This window comes from Mustela nivalis (assembly GCF_964662115.1).
Source record: "Mustela nivalis genome assembly, chromosome: 3".
Lineage (NCBI taxonomy): Eukaryota > Metazoa > Chordata > Mammalia > Carnivora > Mustelidae > Mustela > Mustela nivalis.
In genome coordinates this window covers 150471721-150491092 of record NC_139022.1, presented here as the reverse complement: position 1 = coordinate 150491092, position 19372 = coordinate 150471721, and the positions used below count along the sequence as shown (strand labels likewise).

General features: G+C 44.1%; 1 protein-coding gene across 2 annotated transcripts in view; it reads left to right on the top strand.

The window, feature by feature from the left end:
* EGFLAM (EGF like, fibronectin type III and laminin G domains) overlaps positions 1 to 19372 on the top strand; it is a 182007-nt gene that overhangs the window by 124588 nt on the left and 38047 nt on the right. For both annotated transcript variants that reach the window (XM_082723444.1, XM_082723443.1), the window contains exons 8-13: positions 5734 to 5849; positions 6422 to 6740; positions 7409 to 7509; positions 8649 to 8749; positions 10705 to 10849; positions 14316 to 14505. In XM_082723444.1, the coding sequence (XP_082579570.1) occupies positions 5734 to 5849; positions 6422 to 6740; positions 7409 to 7509; positions 8649 to 8749; positions 10705 to 10849; positions 14316 to 14505 (972 nt within the window). The remainder of the gene's footprint in view (positions 1 to 5733; positions 5850 to 6421; positions 6741 to 7408; positions 7510 to 8648; positions 8750 to 10704; positions 10850 to 14315; positions 14506 to 19372) is intronic.

Below are 19372 nucleotides of genomic sequence, written 5' to 3'. Positions count from 1 at the left end.
CTTTTTCATCCACATAAATGAAATTCCCCAGTTGTTTCTTTTTCAAACCTTGCTTGAAGTAACAGATGCCAACAATATGTCTAAATCAAAAGTGTAAACTTCAGAATATTAGTGCTGGAAAGGATCCTATAGGTCATCAGTCTAATCCCATTCCTTGTTTTATTAGAAAACATGAGACCCAGAGAGACTAAGTATCTCACCCAGGGTCAAATAGTCATCTGTGTCCCTCTCCTAATTACTTGGATTCTGTGACCAGGGGTATTTCCAACTACACCATGTGGATACATCAGAGATACTCACTATTTATAGAATACTTGTGATGCTTTTATAAAAATAAACATACCGGGGCACCTGGGTCACTTAAGCAACTGACTCTTGATTTTGGCTCAGGTCATGATCTCAGGGTCCTGGGATCGAGCCTTGAGTTAGGCTCTGTGCTCAGCAGGAAGTCTGCTTCAGGATTCTCTTTCCCTCTGCCTCTCCCCCACATGTTTGCCCCCACTGAAATAAATAAATCTTTAAAAAATAAGAAATAAACATACAGGTGTTTGCCAAATAAATCACCCTTGTTAGTGGTAATTTTTATTTTGTGTATTAGTTTTTCTTGGAGTAGAATAACCCTTGAACTTGTTTTGCATTCAGTCAGTGGTTTGACTTTTCTGGTTCTAAATAAATGTCTCCTTTTTAATGTTCTCTTTTCCTAATTAACAACGTGCCAAGTAGAAAGCGATAAGTTATGCACTTTAATTACAATAACCCCAGGCTACTGAGAGAATTCTTATCACCATCTCCTACCGTGCATTCCATGTTCACTTAGAAATGGCATTGGTAAAAACTTCATGTAAGCCGTGGATTTGAACTCTGAGGTGGTGGGGCCATCCGTGAACAAGAGCAGAGAATTTTATCCCATGTTTTTTCCAGTCATGTTGTGCTCCTTTCCTTCCTATTAAAAATGGGAAGTGACTATCAGCCCAGGTTATGATGAGAGATAGGGAATTTGAGATGCCGTAAAGGGTAGTAGAAAGCAGCATTGGGAACCCAGAATTCTGGATCAGCTCTGCCACTGATCAGCTGTCTCTTTGGACAAGTCACAGGGACTTTCTGAGCCCAGTTTACCCATCTGTAAAATGGACTTGTGCTAGTCAATCCCTAAGTTCTTTCTATAGAGGTCAAAATTTCTTTGACTCTGAGTCATTATAATTCCATACTCCTTTCCCCCACTCTTATCTCATACCCTTCGTTTCCCCAAAACAAAGAGTAACCTCTAGCTTCAAGGAGATATGCAATATCATGTCAAAACAGAGCGGTTTTTATAAATACCAAAGGACCTTATCCAATGAATAATACATGCTTTATTCAACTCGTTAGAACGAAGAGAGAATCTGGCATCATTTCCATTTTCATCATGGTACCATTTCATAGCTATGGCAACACGTCCATGGTCCTTTTCTCTAAGGAGTTTCCTTCAAGACAGACATTCTAGGTGGGCTAAGGGGCAGGAGGAGTCCTCAGCTACCTACCCCAACCTCAGCGTCTTCATTTTCTTCTGGCTGAAATATCTTAGATACTTGGCACCAGAAAGTGCATGGTAAGGTGTTACAGATATAGAACTAGGGGTCATATGATCCAGTTTTGGTCCTCGATCATCTAATGAGTTGCATGACCTTGATCTCAAGTCACTTGTCTTCTGTGACCTCAGTTTACACATTTATGAAATGGGAAATTTGGACTGGATAGTGTCTAAGGTCTCCTTCAGCTTTAAAGTATGTAAAGTGTTACTTAAATGGACTTAAATAGATAATGGAGAGGTCTTTCAAGAAGCCTAAAATTATGCGTCCTGCCTTCAAGGGGTTCACAACTGAGTTGGGAAAAACAAGGGAGCATTCCAGGGCCAGGAGTTCAGAGGCGGAAATAACATTTTTAACATCTGTTGATATTTTCAAGCTATGGAAGTTTATTCTAAGCTCAGAGTTGGGGCACATATCCCTGTGTGTGTGTGTGTGTGTGTGTGTTTGTGTAATCACCATCTTTTCTCTAGAAGTGTCTGATGTTCTCTTTTTAAAATATCACTTGATTTTGGCCTTCTGATGATACACATTCCGCTCTGTCTCCATAGGGTGCGGTTGGAAGTCTAGGTAAGCTATGTGTAGGCTATAGGAGAGAAAGAAAAGATGGCAGTGTGGGAAAAAAGTAATAACCAGTCTTGGGATAAGAAAACACAAGATGTATTAAGGAGACAACTGCTTGGCCAGTTTGGCCATCAGGACTTTGGAAGACGGAAAAAAATGCTGACAACACAATTTGGAGTCAGACTATAAGTAGTATGATGTAGTCAAAAGAGAAACCAAAGTTTCTAATTCTAGCTCTGTTATTTTACCATCTGCATGCCTTTGAGGAAGTTATTTAATCTTTCTGAGCTTCTATTTTACATGGTAAAATGAAGATGATAATACCAACGATACAGAACTTTTTTTTTTTAAGATTTTATTTATTTATTCAACACAGAGATTACAAGTAGGCAGAAAGAGAGAGGGAAGTGGGCTCCCCGCTGAGTAGAAATCCCGATGCAGGGCTAGATCCAAGGACCCTGCGATCATGAGCGTAGCCAAAAGCAGAGGCTTAACCTGTAAGGTTTTATAGGTGAAATAAACACGACACCAGGCAAGGTAGGTGCAAGGGGCAAGATTTATTTAAGGCACTCTGCGGTGAAGTTTCAGGGCTCAGGAGAAGGGGAGCCAGGAAAGTTGCGCCGGGAGGAGGTGCGCACCCTCGGGTGAAGTTCCACGACTCTGGAAAGCAGAGTGGGGGAAGTCGCACTGGGAGGGTGTTGGCGGGGGTCTTTTATCTGTTTCCTGCATAGTTATCGGGTCACCTATGGAGACATGACTTGGGCATACATCCTTTTGGTGGGAGAGTCAAGGGTGAAGGAAAGGGTGGGGGAAGAGGCTGGAAGATGGTGGGACCCAGCGGTCAGTATGAAAAGTTCCTGGCACAGTACAACTGGTCATAAGTGTTAATTTTCCAAATCCCAGGCTCTTTCCACCTCCACAGTGGCTTCTTCTCTGACAGGCAGCTGGGAAAGGAGTGACCAGACAGACCTGGCTCTGAGTGAGGGTTGGCCCGTTACAAGGTCTTTGATCTTAGTCAAGCCATTTAACCTTTCTGAGCTTCAATTTACTCATCTACAAAGTGAAATTAACAGTTAGTACTTTGCAGGATTATTGTGCAGTTTAGAATTGGGTTACATTTTGCACGCAACCATACCCGTTAATCGTGGAGACACAGTAGGTTTTAATAAATGATGGTGATGAGGAAAAGAAGGAGGAAAAGGAGGGGTTACCATTGAGATCCTTGAACTTGCAACCAAGAGCCTAGGATTGATCTTGTAGTTTGTGGGGGTCTTTGAAAGTTTTTGTTTTTCAGATAGGGTATCATAAGAGGAAATGAAGAGAATCTTGACTTTGATGAGCACGGTACAAGAATGGCGAGACTGTGCCCAGGGCAGGGAGAACGCCTTGGGGGCAGAGAGAGACTGGTTCCCTGGAGACAAAACCCAGCTGTCTTCATGTATGTGCTATATAGTTCTTTTATTGCCAAATGGATTCTTTCCTCCTTAATCTGACCATTGTGAATCTATGAGAGAGACAGACGTGGAAACGGAGAGTGAGAAAAGGACCCACAGAAAGAGGGAGAGTTGAGGAGAGAGGTGGAAAGATGCATAGCTACAGAGAGACAGGAGAGAGGAAAGCTGTGTTCACAGGCTTCCTGGCTTTTTATGTGAAGACATCTGGCACATGGCTGTGCCGGCTAGACGCAGGTGGCTTAGGAGAATCGCATCCAGGTATAAACCTGGAATCAACAGGCTTGAATTTTCAGCTGCCATGTGGGCTATTTTAAATAAAACTACAGGGAATTGAAGTGAAGGTGGTGAGAACACCACCTCCTCTCTGTTATCCCACCTTCACCAAAATGTGCTTAAACACCTGAGAAGCGCTCCTTCCCTGCTGTCTCTGTGTTACCTGCCCACTGCCATCTGGCTCTTCCTGGTCCAGAGATTTCTGGTCGACCCTGTGCCCACAGAGAAGGCTTCCCACACCCTCTTTCTGCATGTTCTTTTTCATCTGCGTGCTTTTTTTTTTCTTTCCCTAAAGGAGGGTGAGTTTGCTTTCATAAGAAAGGTGTTCAGCTTGGCTTATTCTGAAAGCAGAATGTCTTTAAGTTCAGTTTCTCTTTTTCTTGACTCCCTCCTATCCTTTCCTCTCCTTTTTCTAGCCAGTCATCCAAACACTGAAGGTCTGATGGGCTCTGACAACCTACAAAAGTTAGTTTTTGTTGCCAGTTGTTTCTGCTCTAAGGGCTGGTGTCCAGTGTGTAGGCAGTTGGTATCTAGGCCCCAGCCAACTGGGAGGAAATGGGGGTGCTATGGAGCAGCACTGGGGGGTGCCCAGACCCTGGGGGGTGCCACCAGTGTGCGCCTAAAGCAGGACTAAGGCAGGACTGCTGTGACCATTCCCCAAAGGATAATGTCATCTATTGTCTCCTAAGAGTTTTTCTCAGCCCACCTTCTAGTTCTCAAAGATCCCATTGTCCTGCTAAGATGGATGGAAATGGTGGCGCCCAAGATACCCATTTGCTGGTTGTAGGGGCATTTTCTCTAGTGCAACATCTCTTTCTTGTTTTAAAGAAATTGTAATGAAATATTTCATACATCAAGAGTTCATGTAAAGGTAATATGAACACTCATACCCAGCACCTGGGTTAAGAAAAAGACTGTTAACAGAGCACTCAGAGGCTTCTCTGTCCTGCAGCTCATTCACTACCCTCTTCTAACTTCCCCCAGGTATTTATGGTCTTACTTTGCTTAGGAGTTTAAAACATATAAAAATATAGAGAACAATATATATATGTTTAAAATGATACATATTTACATAGAAATACATATATTTAGTTCAATATAATTCTCTCTATATATATACATATATATATCTCTGTACATTTCTAAATAATATATCAAATTTGCTTGCTGTTGAATTTTATATAAATGACATCAAACTGGGTATGTTCTTCTGCTAATTGCATTTTTTGCATGAAATAATGTGAGATTAAGCCATGTCAATGCATTTAAATACTCATTCCTTCATTTCTTCTGCAATATAGTGTTCCACTCCATAATACAGTATAATTCACTTATCTATTCTCTGTTGACAGATACTTAGGGTGTTACTAGTTTTTATAAATAGAAAATTTGAGATGTTTTTTACAATGATAAATTCTAATGCTATGAATGTGTTTTGGACATGACCTGGTACACATGTGGGAGAATTTCTCCAGATTTTATATGTTGGGGTGAAATTGCTGCATCAAAAGGTGTGAACATTATCTCCTTATTTCCAAGAATTTTTACAAAGTGGTCGTATACATCAAACATCAGGGTATGAAGAGTTTTCATGGAGCCCATCCTTGGTAATAGTCTTTTATTGCCCAACATTTACATTTCCTGCCAGTCTTGTCAGTATAAAATGGCAGATCTTTCTGGTATTTAATTGGCATTTCCTTAGTCCTTATGAGATAAAACTTTTTTTTTTTTTGGTCATTGAGGCGTCCTCTCTTGTGTTGAATTCTTTGTGTTTCCAACACATCCCAATCCATCTGATGGAACTCTCTGTATATGGCTCAGGCTAGAAAAGGGAGGGAAGATGTCTGGTGATAGCCTGTGCTCTTTTCTCCCCAAAGGCCCCGAAGAAGCAGGAAGTGGCCGCTACGGATCCCGTTATACGATCGACATGGGAGTCGATGAAGATGATGACGGATTTGAAGACTACCTAGATTTGGATGTCTCCTTTGAGGAGGTAACCAAATCTCTGCTCGTAAAACCTGGGTGTTCTTGATCTCATGCTGAACAAGGCAATTTAACCAATGGACCATGAACATTTTACTTCAAACTTACTTAATTTGGCCCATTTGCTCTTAACATTTATTTATTTTCTCTATTAGGCTCCAGGTGCTCATAAATTCATAGTAACTAGGGACCGACCATGCAAATGTCCTATAGCCAGCCCCTGCCTGCTGACTTCACAATCTGGCAGAACCACATTTAGATTTCCCACCAAGTAGACATGTATAAAGTCAGGTATTAAAAGGAAATGAACAATTCCTTGACAAAGTAATACATCTTTGTGATATTATAATAATAAAAATCAGGTGCTATCAGCTTTACCACTGATTTTCTGAATAGCATAGGGAAAGGTACTTAAAATCCTTGAGCCTCAAGTGCTTATCCATAAATAGGTTCTACACTCTAGGGTTTTGAAAAATAACAAAACTGACCATATTTTGAAGTATTAGACATCAGCCATAAATAAGGCTGTCTAAACACTGTGCTCTGTGTCAAACCTGAACCCTTTCTCTTCTCTGGCTTTAGGTGAAACCGCTCTCTGCTCTCAAAGGAGGAAATAGGAAATATTTGGTGGAATCCAGGAAGGAACACAGGTCAAACCCAAAGACTGCTCCGAGGCTTGTCCCCCCTACTCTAGCATCTCTCCCAATGACTACGGTGGCTCCCCAGCCCACTCCAGCGGAGAGGAAAGGAAAGAAGGGCATGGCTATAATGCCAAGGCTCTTTGACATGTCTTGTGATGAAGTGATCTGCTCTGCTGACAGCTTTTGTATCAATGACTACACCTGGGGGGGCTCACGGTGCCATTGCAACCTGGGCAAAGGTGGTGTGAGCTGCTCAGAAGGTAAGCCCTTGGTGGGAAGAAGAATGTGGTGGGGAGGTTGGCTCCAGTGGGACCCAGGGGCAGTTTTGTGTGCCACACATGGTTCCATGGTTCCTTCTAGCCCTTTTTTTTTCCCCCTTTAGATAAGCACCTTGTCCATGTATTCATAATTAAGTTAGCTGTCCAGGAAAAACGTAAGGCCACTTCCATTGCTTCTAGTTGAATAGAAGCAATGTGTTTCTATGTGTGCCGTACATGTAGTATTTTTGGAGCAATTATTGAATAATCCTAATGACACCTTGGGGAGGCAGACTTTACTTGGATCACATCTCTACTGAAAAAGTGCTGCTGAAACATGGGCATGAAGTTATGAAAGATGATAACTGAGCCAACTTGTAGCACATAAATATCCAGCTAGAAGGCAGGTGTCAGTGATCTTGAAATTATTGATTTCTTTTTTAGGGTATCAAGTTAACAATCTCTAGTTTCTCCCTAAGAATTTCAGAAGCTCAGAGTTCCCAAGAATCAGAATCATAGGTGTCAAAAGTAGAGAAGATAATAAGCTAGGTGTAACAGATTTGGGGGGTTTCACTTAATGACTTCTAGGCAATGGCATATATTGATTTTTGCACTTGAACAAATAAGGAAATCATATAGTATGCTTTTATGTTGTCTTTTTCTCTTTTTAGATATTGTTATACAGTATCCTCAGTTCTTTGGCCACTCCTATGTAACTTTTGAGCCTCTGAAGAACTCCTATCAGGCGTTTCAAATTACTCTTGAATTTAGGGTAAGGATTAGTTGTTTGATGAATGCCAATTGGACGGACATCTTAGCTGGCATTGGACCATATCAACTAGGGTGCGCTGGGAGTGCAGGAAGTGTGGAGGTATACCCCAAAAGTAAATACGACACAGAGTCTGTCCTTAAACACATTCACAGGGTAGCAAGAACAATGGGCACATTCATACGTTCAAGGGTGCAGTGAGCGGAGGGTGGATTCTGTGTGTTACTGAACTATGGAAGTGGCTGGCTGGCCAGTGAGAGCGTGTAGGTCCCAGCCCTGTAGCTCATCATGGTGACTCTTCACAGACCGGGATCTCAGAGGCATAACGAATTCCCCATTCCAAAATCCCTCGTAAAGGGAGCTCCCATGTCTGCCATCCTTGCTATGACTGTAATCGAACGCATAGAAAAACTGCTCTATAACAGTCCTTGCACGTAGTGAGAGCCCAGGGGATGCTCTCTGACCTGAATCAACAACAAATCAGATCTCAGTGCAGGATTTCAGCTTAGAGTTCTTCTTTTGGGCATCTCAGCACAGCAAGGGTTGGTGATCTGGAAACAAGTCCCCTTTGAGGTCATGGTCACAGTGTTGAGTGTCCAAAAGATGATCCGTCCCAGTCTCGGGCAGCCAACAAGTGTGAAAACAACCCAGTCTAGCAGCAGGGCAGATTTTATTGGCCTGTTCCCCTAACAGAAGGAAAGAGGCAAATGCGCACCCTTCTCCAGAGGGAGGGAAGTGAAAAGGACTTGTGTTTTTTTTTGGTTTTTTTTGTTGTTGTTTTTTTTTAAAAAAAAAGTATGTTCTTTGGTGGAAATAGAATTCGATGGACATGCAAACAGCCTCTCTGCCTGCAGTCTTTGTGCACATGGTTTTCCTGGGGCTCTGCTGGTAGACCCGCCAAGCAAGGGAAGAGGAAGGCCAAGCCAGCTTTCCCTAAACTCGCTGCCATTCCTCACACCCTGTTTATATTGCTGCCCTCTGTTTACTGTAAAGGAACAGAGACTTGGGACCTGGGAGTTCACTGGAGTACCGTGTGCTCAACCCCTTTGTAAATAGGGCCACAGAGAGAACGCTCAGGTTCCACAGTCATGAGTGTTTCCAGGTGGTGCTCATTGTTCATGTGGCTTTTGTTCATACACTAGGCAGAGGCGGAGGATGGCTTACTGCTCTACTGCGGGGAGAATGAAAACGGGAGAGGCGATTTCATGTCTCTGGCCATCATCCGACGCTCGCTCCAATTCAGGTAACTCCCACCAAAACCCCCTGTATTTGTTAATACCATCCTACATTATGTTTATGATTTTATAGTGTGAGTAAAATATAAATGGGATGGGTCCCTGCTGATAAATGAATGAGGTATATAAGGTGAGCCTGGAGAAATTTACTGAATAGTGGCATAGCAGGAACGCAGGTCCGCCTCGAAGCTTGAGTTCAGTCCGTTCATTCAACAGGAAATACTTTTGGAGCCCCTGCAGTATACCAGGCACGGTTGTAGGTCTGGTGACTGCAACAGTGAGCCCAAGCAATCCAGTCTCTTCACTCCCCAAGCTCAAGTAGATGTGACAGGAAGGAAGCTGGGATCTTCTCATCTCCTGTGGCAAATAGGACTGATGGCCACAGAGAGCAGACAGGAGCCTATAGCCTCCTGAGTGTTCCCAGAGGCTCAAAGCCCATCCTTGGCTCAGCATCCCCCCAACCCCCGCCCCGGGGCTGCAGACTGGCACTCCTCAGCCCTGGTCATTTCTCTCCCAACATACTTTGGAAGCCACCTTAAATCTGTGAGGGGTTTTCTGGGGCCAAGTTTTGTGGAGGTGTGAGGGTTTGAACCACCCTCATGGTGGTGTACACAGCAGCTATCTGAGAATGACCAAGGAGGATCAGCCTTGTCCTTGTCCCTAGTGCACTGGTTAAGGTCCTGATGGCACCATTCCTCTGCTGCCTGACCTTCAGCAAGTGACTTAACCTCTCTGAGCCCGCATTTCCTCCCAGGACTCTTGTGAGGAGGAAATGAATGAATACACGAAAGTGCTCAGAACGGTGCCTGGCTCGTAGTAAGCACTCCAGAAGCATCCGTCATTATTGTCTTTTGATTATTTCAGCCCCCAGATTACTTTAGGTTAAGCTGGAGAAGACGGTAGAACATCCCACTTGGGGAAGACAGCGGTCCACCATTGCTTTGACTCGTGGGGGTCCGAGGCTGGGCCAGGGTCCGGACAGCGGTTCTCACACTCACACAGACACTAACGCTCGGAGGATACGTAGCACTGGCAGGAGTTTATGGCAGCCGCCCTCCAGCTTTGCATCTCCTGATTCCTCCGCCCCCTCTAGATAAGCCTACTCCGCCACGCATCTCCACCCCATGCCTCTGCACTGAGGATCATCGAGGAGACGCAGGGAATCCATGAGAAGTAGCTGCAGTTAGTGCAAGTCCTGAGAAGGATGATGTTGGTCACGTGTCCTTCCCCACTGGCCATCTCGGGACCCACGGGGAAGCGGCATGGCAGCCGTCTGGAAATTGACGGGAAAGGGTCAGAATTCTAGACGTCAGGCACAGTGACTAGCGGGTGCCCTGCGCCATAGGGAAGTTGGAGAAAGAAAACAAAAACAAGAATAAAGCAATCGTCTGAGAATGTTCCCCCTCCGCCCACACCCCCCAGCAAAGCTGGGGCCTCCTGTGGAAACGGCACTGCCTTTGGGCACAGCTGAACACAGATGGCGGCGCTGGCCGGCTTGCCAAGATGAGTGTGAAGACTTGTGTTTTTTACATTTTATTAATATCACTGAGCCCATCATCTGGGAGTTGGGGGAAGTCCCCAGGGAAATACCTGGAAGCAGAATGACTCAAGTTCTAGTTCGCCGTACCTTGGATCCACTTGAAGCATCTGGCAGTCACTGATGGCAGGAGGGAGGTCTTAGCGGCCCATCCTTTTCGAAGCTGCAGAGAAAATCAGGTTGGAGAAGGCCCCACATTTGAAGGGTCTGTGGACAGATTAAAGATGGCTGGACTGAGACTGGCCCAGAGAGCAGGCAAAGTGTAGCTCTTTCATGTGGAGATTGAAGCAGTTCTTGATACTCATAAGCATATCCAAACAGGTTGACTCTCAAAGAAGCCATCACCCCGAAAATGCTGTTGAGGGGGTCAGAACACCTAATGAGCTGGTTGAGCAGAGGGCCTTTTCCTCCTTTTCCTCCCCACAGGTTTAACTGCGGAACCGGGGTTGCCATCATTATAAGTGAAAGCAAAATCAAACTAGGGGCCTGGCACACGGTCACGCTCTACAGAGATGGGCTGAAAGGGCTACTGCAGGTGAACAACGGCACCCCCGTGTCAGGCCAGTCCCAGGTGAGTGTGAGCGCCCTCCATTAGCATCCCTGCCTCCTCCCCACCCCCACCTTCCCACCCCCCTCCCTGCTGAGAGCTGAGGCAGACAGGGCAGGACACAGGCTCAGGGCACTCATCCATCCCACATCTATTGAGGAGAAGAGTTGAATTTGCAAGCATCATCACTGAGGGGGTGCAGAAACACACAGTTGGCCTTGTGCTCATGGCCATGGCCTCTTTCCACAAGGACATCAAAGCCAGGGGAGAAGAAGGCCCATATTGGAAGAATAGAAGCCATTATTAGTGCCAAACACAAAGCTTGCTTTTAAGGCAAGGGTGTTGCCGTGTGACTTTAGAAAACAGTCCTGAAAAGTTCCCTTGGTTGAATCTGCAGGAATGATCCTTTCATCCTACCACATTGCGGGGGGGGGGGGGGGGGCGGGGGGGGATGATTACAGGAAGTGGTCAAACAATTTAACTGTTGGGCTACGCAGTAAATCACCTAGGTATTCACATATTGGTCATGCACTGGGCAATTTTAGAATAAACGGTTTGGATTAGCAAGCTGCCAAGGAACTGAGTCTGTAATTATAATCAGGCAGGTGTCTGTATTCTCTGAGGAAAAATGTAGCAAAAAAGCCTTTGTGTATATGTGTGTGGTTTCCTCCCTGCCTGGACTATTCCCTATTTTTTACTGGCAGGACATATTATATAAAGGGCCATGCCTTGCTGATTCCCATTAATTTGGACCCCCGTGGTTCCAAAGGAACAAGAATCCAATTGAGTCACTGAATCCTGTAAGGTCACTTATGCATATACGCATGTTATTTCTAAGGAAAAAAAGACAAGATAAATGAACTACAGAATCATATACATGCCAGGACAACAGCCCTAATATGATTACAGTTAAGTCTGATAGGAATAAAGAAGTTTGAACTTGGATCCCAAATACTAACTGTGAAAATAGGATGGAGAAGCTGTAATAGAAGCAATACATGTGAAAATGTCTTACAGTTTAAAGCAAGGAAATTCAATAAAGGTTAATAAACAGAACCATGTAGTAACAACAAGCTCAAGAAATGATAAGTCCCATTAGTAGAGACCTCCAGAAAAATGGAGGTGATAGTCCTATTATATTCTAGGAGCTATGTACATAGCCTCCAGTGCTCTAATGGTAACTCAGATCCTCTAAGAGGCTTGCATTCAGATCTGTGATTGCACTCTAGGAGGACCACAGTCGAATTGGAGCATGTTTAAACAACAGTTATTGAAACAGGAAATTGACCTAAAATCCTTAGAATGATCAACAGAAGGAGCATTGTTTACTTTGGAGAGAAGATGAAGGTGTGGATGGTGCCTTTTCATCATAGAGGGAGAGTTTGGGGGAAGAAGGACTTACTCTGTGGACCCCCAAGGTGAAGTGGGATGGGGAGATCCTAAGGAAGTGATTTTAACTCCAATTTATCATACAAAGGTATGCAGAAGTGCAACAGATGATCTCAGAGACTGTTCCCTGTCTTTGGGGGTGTGCAGAAAATACGTTACCAAAACCTTTTGGTAGGGACACACAAGGGCTCCAGAGTCAATGGGAGATTGGACTGCATGAGTTTCCATATCTTTTCCAATCCTGTGGATCTATAATTCTAATGAATATAAGAATTAATTGCAAGAAGCATTTAATTTTATGGCTACTCAGGGCAATGTTTGCTTCTACTACCAGGATTTGCTAGCAAGTTGAATAAGCAGGACAATTGTGGAATGTTTGGTAAACTGTCTTGGGAGATAGTGACTCTGTCTTTTTTTTTTTTTTTAATTTTTAATTAGTTATTTGTCAAAGTGAAAGGGAGAGAGAGACAGAGAACACGCACAAGCAGGGGGAGCTGCAGGCAGAGGGAGAAGCAGATTCTCCACGTAGCAAGGAGCTTGATGCCTGACTTGATCCCAGGACCCTGGGATTGTGACCTAAACTGAAGGCAGCTGCTTAACTCACTGAGCCACCCAGGTGCCCCATGACTCTGTCTTAAATCAAGGTTTACAAAGTTCTTTAGGGTCTGGCTTCAGCCTGATTCTGTAGGGGAGCTCTGTAGTATAAGTTACATCTCAGAGTGATCCCAACCAAAGCAAGGGAATTGGACTTTCACAATTTGGCACCCGTCAAAAACTGTTAAGTGCTGTGCTGGGTATAGGCTAACTCCAGGGCACTTCCAATTCTCTGATAGCAGGCAAAACAGGCTCCAGAACCCAAAGCAAACCTATCAGAGGAAGGTAAAGGCCAATTTTATCAGACTATTGTCTAGGATGTTGTGAGGGAGGCTCAGAGGAACCACTCACCCTACAATCCATGGAATGTTCCAGAAAAGAAAAAAGAAAAAGATTGAGTTGTCAGGCCCCTGCTGTGATCCTGGAGCAAGGAGCAGAGTGAAAATGGGATCCAGAGTGAGTTCTGAGGATCTTAATGAAATAAGCCCACAGGGCATTCAATTCATCTAACAAAAGCAGTGTGCCCAGTGGCTGGCGAACAATCCTTAAAATTCTCTGTAAGTACTTTAAAGCGGCCTAGCTCATATTCAGTCCACTAGTTATAAATCATTCTTATCTATTCATTAGAAAAGATAAAGTAATGATTTAGATGTTCTATTTGTTGGCAACAAAAGTCTAAAAGATAAAGATTTTCTTTATTTCAGTGGCTTACATTCTGGGCTTTTTATAAATTCTGGCAACATGATTTTCCCAGTCCCCTTTAATCCAAATGAATAAGATATTTCTTTAATATATAAAAACAGCAACAACAACAAAAAACAAATGACAAAGGGTACCTTAATTTTGTCCTACCTAATGTTCAGGTCAGTATTTTATAACCTCAAAACCTACAATCCAGATTGTGGTTTTCTCTAAGATTAGAAATGTCCCTACCTAACTATAGATATACACATACACAAAAGTTGTATCCGTGAGCAAATTTCAAAATATTTTGCAACACAATCTGTGTGGCACTCCTGCCCTCTCCCCCGCCACACACAACTTTTCTTGCAGGACATAGTATATGGGAGACTAGGGAAGTAAAAGGTAAGTGTTAGCCCATATATACACAAAATTACCATTATCACCTTTTGAGACACGCAAGAGCCCTATGATTCATCCAAGGTACACAGTAAGTTGGTGTCGGGACTGGAAAGAGAAAGTTGTTTTTGGATGTCCAGCATGGTGCCCTGCCTGTTGGGTTACTCTTGGCTCTGACCCACCTTCCCTTCTTTTCCCTTCCAGGCATTCCAAAACCCCTTCTCAAAACACAGCCCTCGGAGGAGCTCCCTAGGTTTCCTATAGCAACCATGGGTTTAATTTTCCAGGCAATGTTGTAAACATAAATACAGATGGAAGAAAGCAGGGGGGCTATAAACTACATCTTAACCATGCCCCTCATTAAAAATCTGTTGTGTTTTGGCTTTCGATTTTGGTCAGTGAGTTACAGTGTTCATCTTTCTTAAAGGGCCAGTACAGTAAAATTACCTTCCGGACACCCCTCTATCTTGGAGGGGCTCCCAGCGCATACTGGTTGGTCAGAGCAACAGGAACAAACAGAGGCTTTCAAGGCTGTGTACAGTCACTCACCGTTAATGGAAAGAGAATCGACATGAGGCCTTGGCCCCTAGGGAAGGCACTCAGTGGAGCTGACGTGGGTAAGTGGTTGCCCAGTTGCCTGGGTGCTCTTCTGGGATTGCCCTTCTGGTGTGGGCCAGGGAGGTGAACAGTTTCATGGACTGCAACTGTAGGCACCTGGTTACCCCAGAGGTGGGCCCAAGAGGTGAGGTTGGTGCTTTGCAGACATGGTGACCTGAGCCTGACCAGCAAGACGTGGTAAACAATATGGCACACCTAACCCTTGGTTGTGTCCTGCTGCCCTTGGCCTTCTCCATGAAGCCTGGCACCAAGCAGTTTAGCCCTTTCACCCTTCCTCCTCAGTCCAGTGGAAGAGCCAACACAATAATGCAAGAAGAACTTTCATAAGCCCTCTGCTTCCAGAGAAATGACGAAATTCTGATTCTTGACCACTGTGTCCAGCACTTTCTTATCTGCCTTAACTCCTCACACTAGCTCTACGAGGTAGCGATTGTTACTGTTATGCCTATTTTATGATTTATATGTTTACTTTACTTTTAAAGATTTTATGTATTTATTTGAAAAAAAGAGAGACAGAGATAGTGACAGAGAGCACAAGCAGGGAAGAGAGGGAGAAGCAGGCTCCCTACTGAGCAGGGTGTCTGATGTGGGACTCCATCCCATGACCCTGGGATCATGACCTAAGCCGAAGGCAGATGCTCAACCAATTGAGCCACCCAGGCACCCTTGTTGTGCCTATTTCATACATGAGGAAACTGGGGCTGAAAGTCAAATAAAACTTATCCAAAAGATTAGGCAGAGGTAGGACTGACTTTTTTTTTTCTATTTTCTTTTTTTTTTTTTTATTAAGACTATTTTTTCAGCAGTTTAAGGTTCACACAAAAAAGTGAGGGGCAGGTACAGAGATTTCCCTTATACCACGCACCCCCACCTACATGGCCTCCCCCATGACCACCATGCCCCTGGTTACACGCGGTGAGCACACACTGACCCAAAGTCTGTAGCTCGTGTTGTGGTTCACTCGTGGCATCGTGCGTTCTGCGGGTTTGGACAAATGTATAATGTAATACCACCATTCTGGTGCCATACAGAGCCTTTTTGCTGTTCTAAAAGCCCTCTGTGCTCTGCTCATTTCTCTCTCTCCTCTCTCCCCACCCCCAACCTTTGGTAACCACTGATTTTTTTTTTTTTTTAACATTCTCTACGATTTTGCCTTTTCCAGAATGTCACATAGTTGGAGTCATACTGTAACTAGCTTTCTCAGACTGGCGTCTTTTGGTTAGTGATACGCATCCAAGTTTCATTCATGCCTTTTTTTTTTTTTTTTGTAAGATTTTATTTATTTATTTGACAGACAGAGATCACAAGCAGGCAGAGAGGCAGGCAGAGGAGGTTGGGCGGGAGCAGGTGCCCTGCTGAGCAGAGAGCCTGATGTGGGGCTCTATCCCAGGACCCTGGGATCATGACCTGAGCCAAAGGCAGAGGCTTTAACCCACTGAGCCACCCAAGCACCCATCATTCATGCCTTTTCCTGGCTTGGTGGCTCATTTCTTTTTGGTGCTGGGTGATATTTCATTGTCTATATGTACTATGGGCTTGTCTGTCTTGCTCACTGAAGGGCATCTCAGTTGCCTCCGTGTTTTGGCAATTATGAATAAAACTGCTCTAAACATCAGTGTGAAGGTTTCTAGGGTGGACATAAATTTTCAACTTTTTGAGATAAATAACAAAAGAGAGTGTGATTGTTGGGTCACGTACTAAGAATATGTTTAGTTTTGTGAGAAGCTGCCAGACTGTCTTCCAAGGTAGCTGTCCCATTTTGCATTCCCACCTGGAATGTTTGAGAGTTCCTGTGGCTCCACAGTTTTGTTAGAGTTTGGTGTTGTCAGAGTTCCAGATTATAACAGATGTGTGGTGGCATTTTGTTGTGATTTGCATTTCCTTGATGACCTATCACGTGGGGTATCTTTTCATATGTTTATTTATCACCTGTATATCTTCTTTGGTGAGGTGTCTGTTAAGGTCTTTAGCCCATTTAAAAAAAAAAAACAGATTGCTTTTTTATGGTTGAACTTTAAGACTTTGGTTTTTTTAATGAATTTTGGACTACAGTCCTTTTTCAGATATGTCTTTTGCAAATATTTTCTCCCAGTCTGTGGCTTATCCTCTCATTCTCTTGTCACTGCCTTTCATAGATTAGAAATATTTAATTTCAGTGAAATTGAGCTTATTGGTTACTTCTTTTAAGGGTTGTAACTTTGGTGTTGTCTCTAAAAAGTCATTGCCTTACCCAAGGTCATCAAGGTTTTTGTCAACACTACCTTCTAGAAGTTTCACAGTCTTGTGTTTTACATTTAGGTCTGTGATCTCTTTGAGTTAATTTTTGTGAAGGGTGTAAGGTCTCTGTCTAGATTATTACCTTTTTTTTTTTTTTTTTTTTGCATGCAGATGTCCAATTGTTTCAGCATGATTTTTTGAAAAGACTAGGATTGTTTTTTAAAGGAATAAGGATGTTTATTCCATCACTGAGAGCAGATAGGTAATTCTAAATTTGGTTAACTTGGTGACTGTTTTAGTCTGCTGGGCCTGCTGTAACAAAATACCACAGACCAGGTAGCTTTAATAACATTCTTTTCTCACAGTTCTGGAAGCTGAAACTTCATGATGAAGGCGCTGGCAGGTTTGGTTTCTCCCGAGGCCTTCCTCCTCGGTTTGCATTTGGCAATCCTTCCTTCGCCGTGTCCTCCTGTGGCCTTGGTCGGTGCCTTTATCCCTGGTGTCTCTCCCTCTTCTTATAGGACACTGCTCAGATTGGATCACTAAGACTTCAAATCACCTTATTTACCTTCTCAAAGGCCCTGTCTCCAAATACAGGGAATTTGGCTTCAACCTATGAATATATTTTGTAACTTCCTTGTAAGATTACTTTCTCCAGATGAGTTGTAGTGCATATAAGTACTAAGAACAAAGCCTTGCACATAGCAAACATGTTGTAAATATTTCCTGCTATTAATATTATTATTAATATCCTGACTCCACCCATTAAGCAGGCTATAAGCAGTTTTTTCTCTCTTCATTGAACTAACAGGGAAACAGCCCTGAAAGATCTGTGGCCTCCAGGCCGTGTGGTCATCTGATGGGTAGTTATGACATTGAGAAGTTGAGCAAGGACCAATTTCTGGCAGTGCTTTAAATTCTCACACAGTGTGAAACCAACCTCTCCATTGAGCCGATGGCACCAGGCGGGCCTACCTTACTGGCTCTGGGCTCCTCAGGAGCTACTATTGGATTCTTTGATGACTGTGAGCCTTATGATGAACCTTAATGGCAGACATCAGTCACATTGCCTTTTTTTATTTTCTTCCCATCTTTCACCCTGGCGTGCTGGAGAAGGGCTGCTTCCTCATACTCCATACTTGCTTTAGTCGGAGTTAGTCCTTCAGAAATTCAAGTTCTTTTAAGTTAAATGCAGTGCCACCATGGGGAAGGCTGGGCTCATACCAACAGCAGTGAATTTCTGGTGGGGATACAGGCTTCCAGAAGAAAGTAATGACAGTAGCAGACCCATGCTTCCTCTGTCTGGTACCTCTAAGTTGGCACTGCTGTCTGCAACCCCAGCTTTTTCTCTGTTCCCCTCCCCCATCACCTCAGCCTGCCTCTGCTCCTCAGAGGGACCCTTCATGCCCCAAGCCCTCCCACCTCATCCCCTTCATTAGATTATTCCCAGTGACTGAACTCTCTTTAAATTCATGTTCTAGACTAGTCTGCGATCTCAGCAAATTTTGCATTCTCTGGGCTAGACTTTTCTTTTACTATTTCTACCCAACTTCTCCAACCTAAACCAGCAGCACTCGTTTTTTCCAATCCTGTCTTGGATCTTCACACACACCCCACTGGGTCAGCGTGACAAAGCCGCTTCCCAAGTTATTCGAGACTCCAGAGGTCTGAGGTGTCCGTGGGTCTCCCCATGGGCTTGTCGGTTTTTTAGTCATTCTTTCCCTCAAGATACTTGTTTCAGCATCTGCTTAATGTCAGTCATGACTCTAGGTGCTGGGGATAAAGTAATGAACAAGAACCGGAGCTCAGCCCTCACGTAGCTGCCGCAAGGAGAGACCAGATTGAACACGAGTAAATGTAAAATGACGTTTGGCTGTAAGTGTTACAAAGGAGGAGTGATAACACAATAATAGTGTGTAATAAGGGAATTGTATGAGCAGGAGGTCCAGGAAAGCTTTCTGAGGATATAATGCAAAGTTGCTATCTGAAGCATTTTTCTTTTAAAGCAAATAAGAGAGGGAAGAACATTCCGGGCAGAGGAAATGACTTGTCCCAGTGGGAGTACTGGGGGAGGTGGGTCTACCGGGATGTAGTCTGTGTTTTGAAAAGATCGCTCTGGCCGCGGACAGCTTATTGGAAGCAGTATTTAGGACGCACGTTAAACTGGCCGGGCAGTGATGGCAGCGGTCCAGATCAGAGATAATGGCGATTTGCTCCAGGCCAGTGGTGGTGGCAGAGGTGTAGACTAAGTTGACAGGTCTTCAGTAGGGGAGACCGACAGGCCTCTGTTCTGGACTGGGGGACGAGGGGAGGAGGTTGCTCCCTGCCCGTGTGTCCTTAATGTCTTCTACCCCGTGACCTTCTACCTTCACTTTTCTCCTCAGTGGCCTCACTTCTCACTGGCTCTCACTTCATTGTCTTGCGTAAACACAAGCTGGCATCTAGTAGGTTCAGTGTCAACAAAAGTGATTTCATTTAGTGGGGCCAAGGTACTCCCAGCACTCTAGGCCCGTGACCTGAACACCAACTTTCTTCCTCCCGCTCTAAGATTGGGAAGATTTCCTCACTTCTAAAACTGACCTGTTTATCTCCACTTTTCTTCTGTCCTTCCCGACATCCCTGGACCTTGCTACTAGGATCATCATTTCA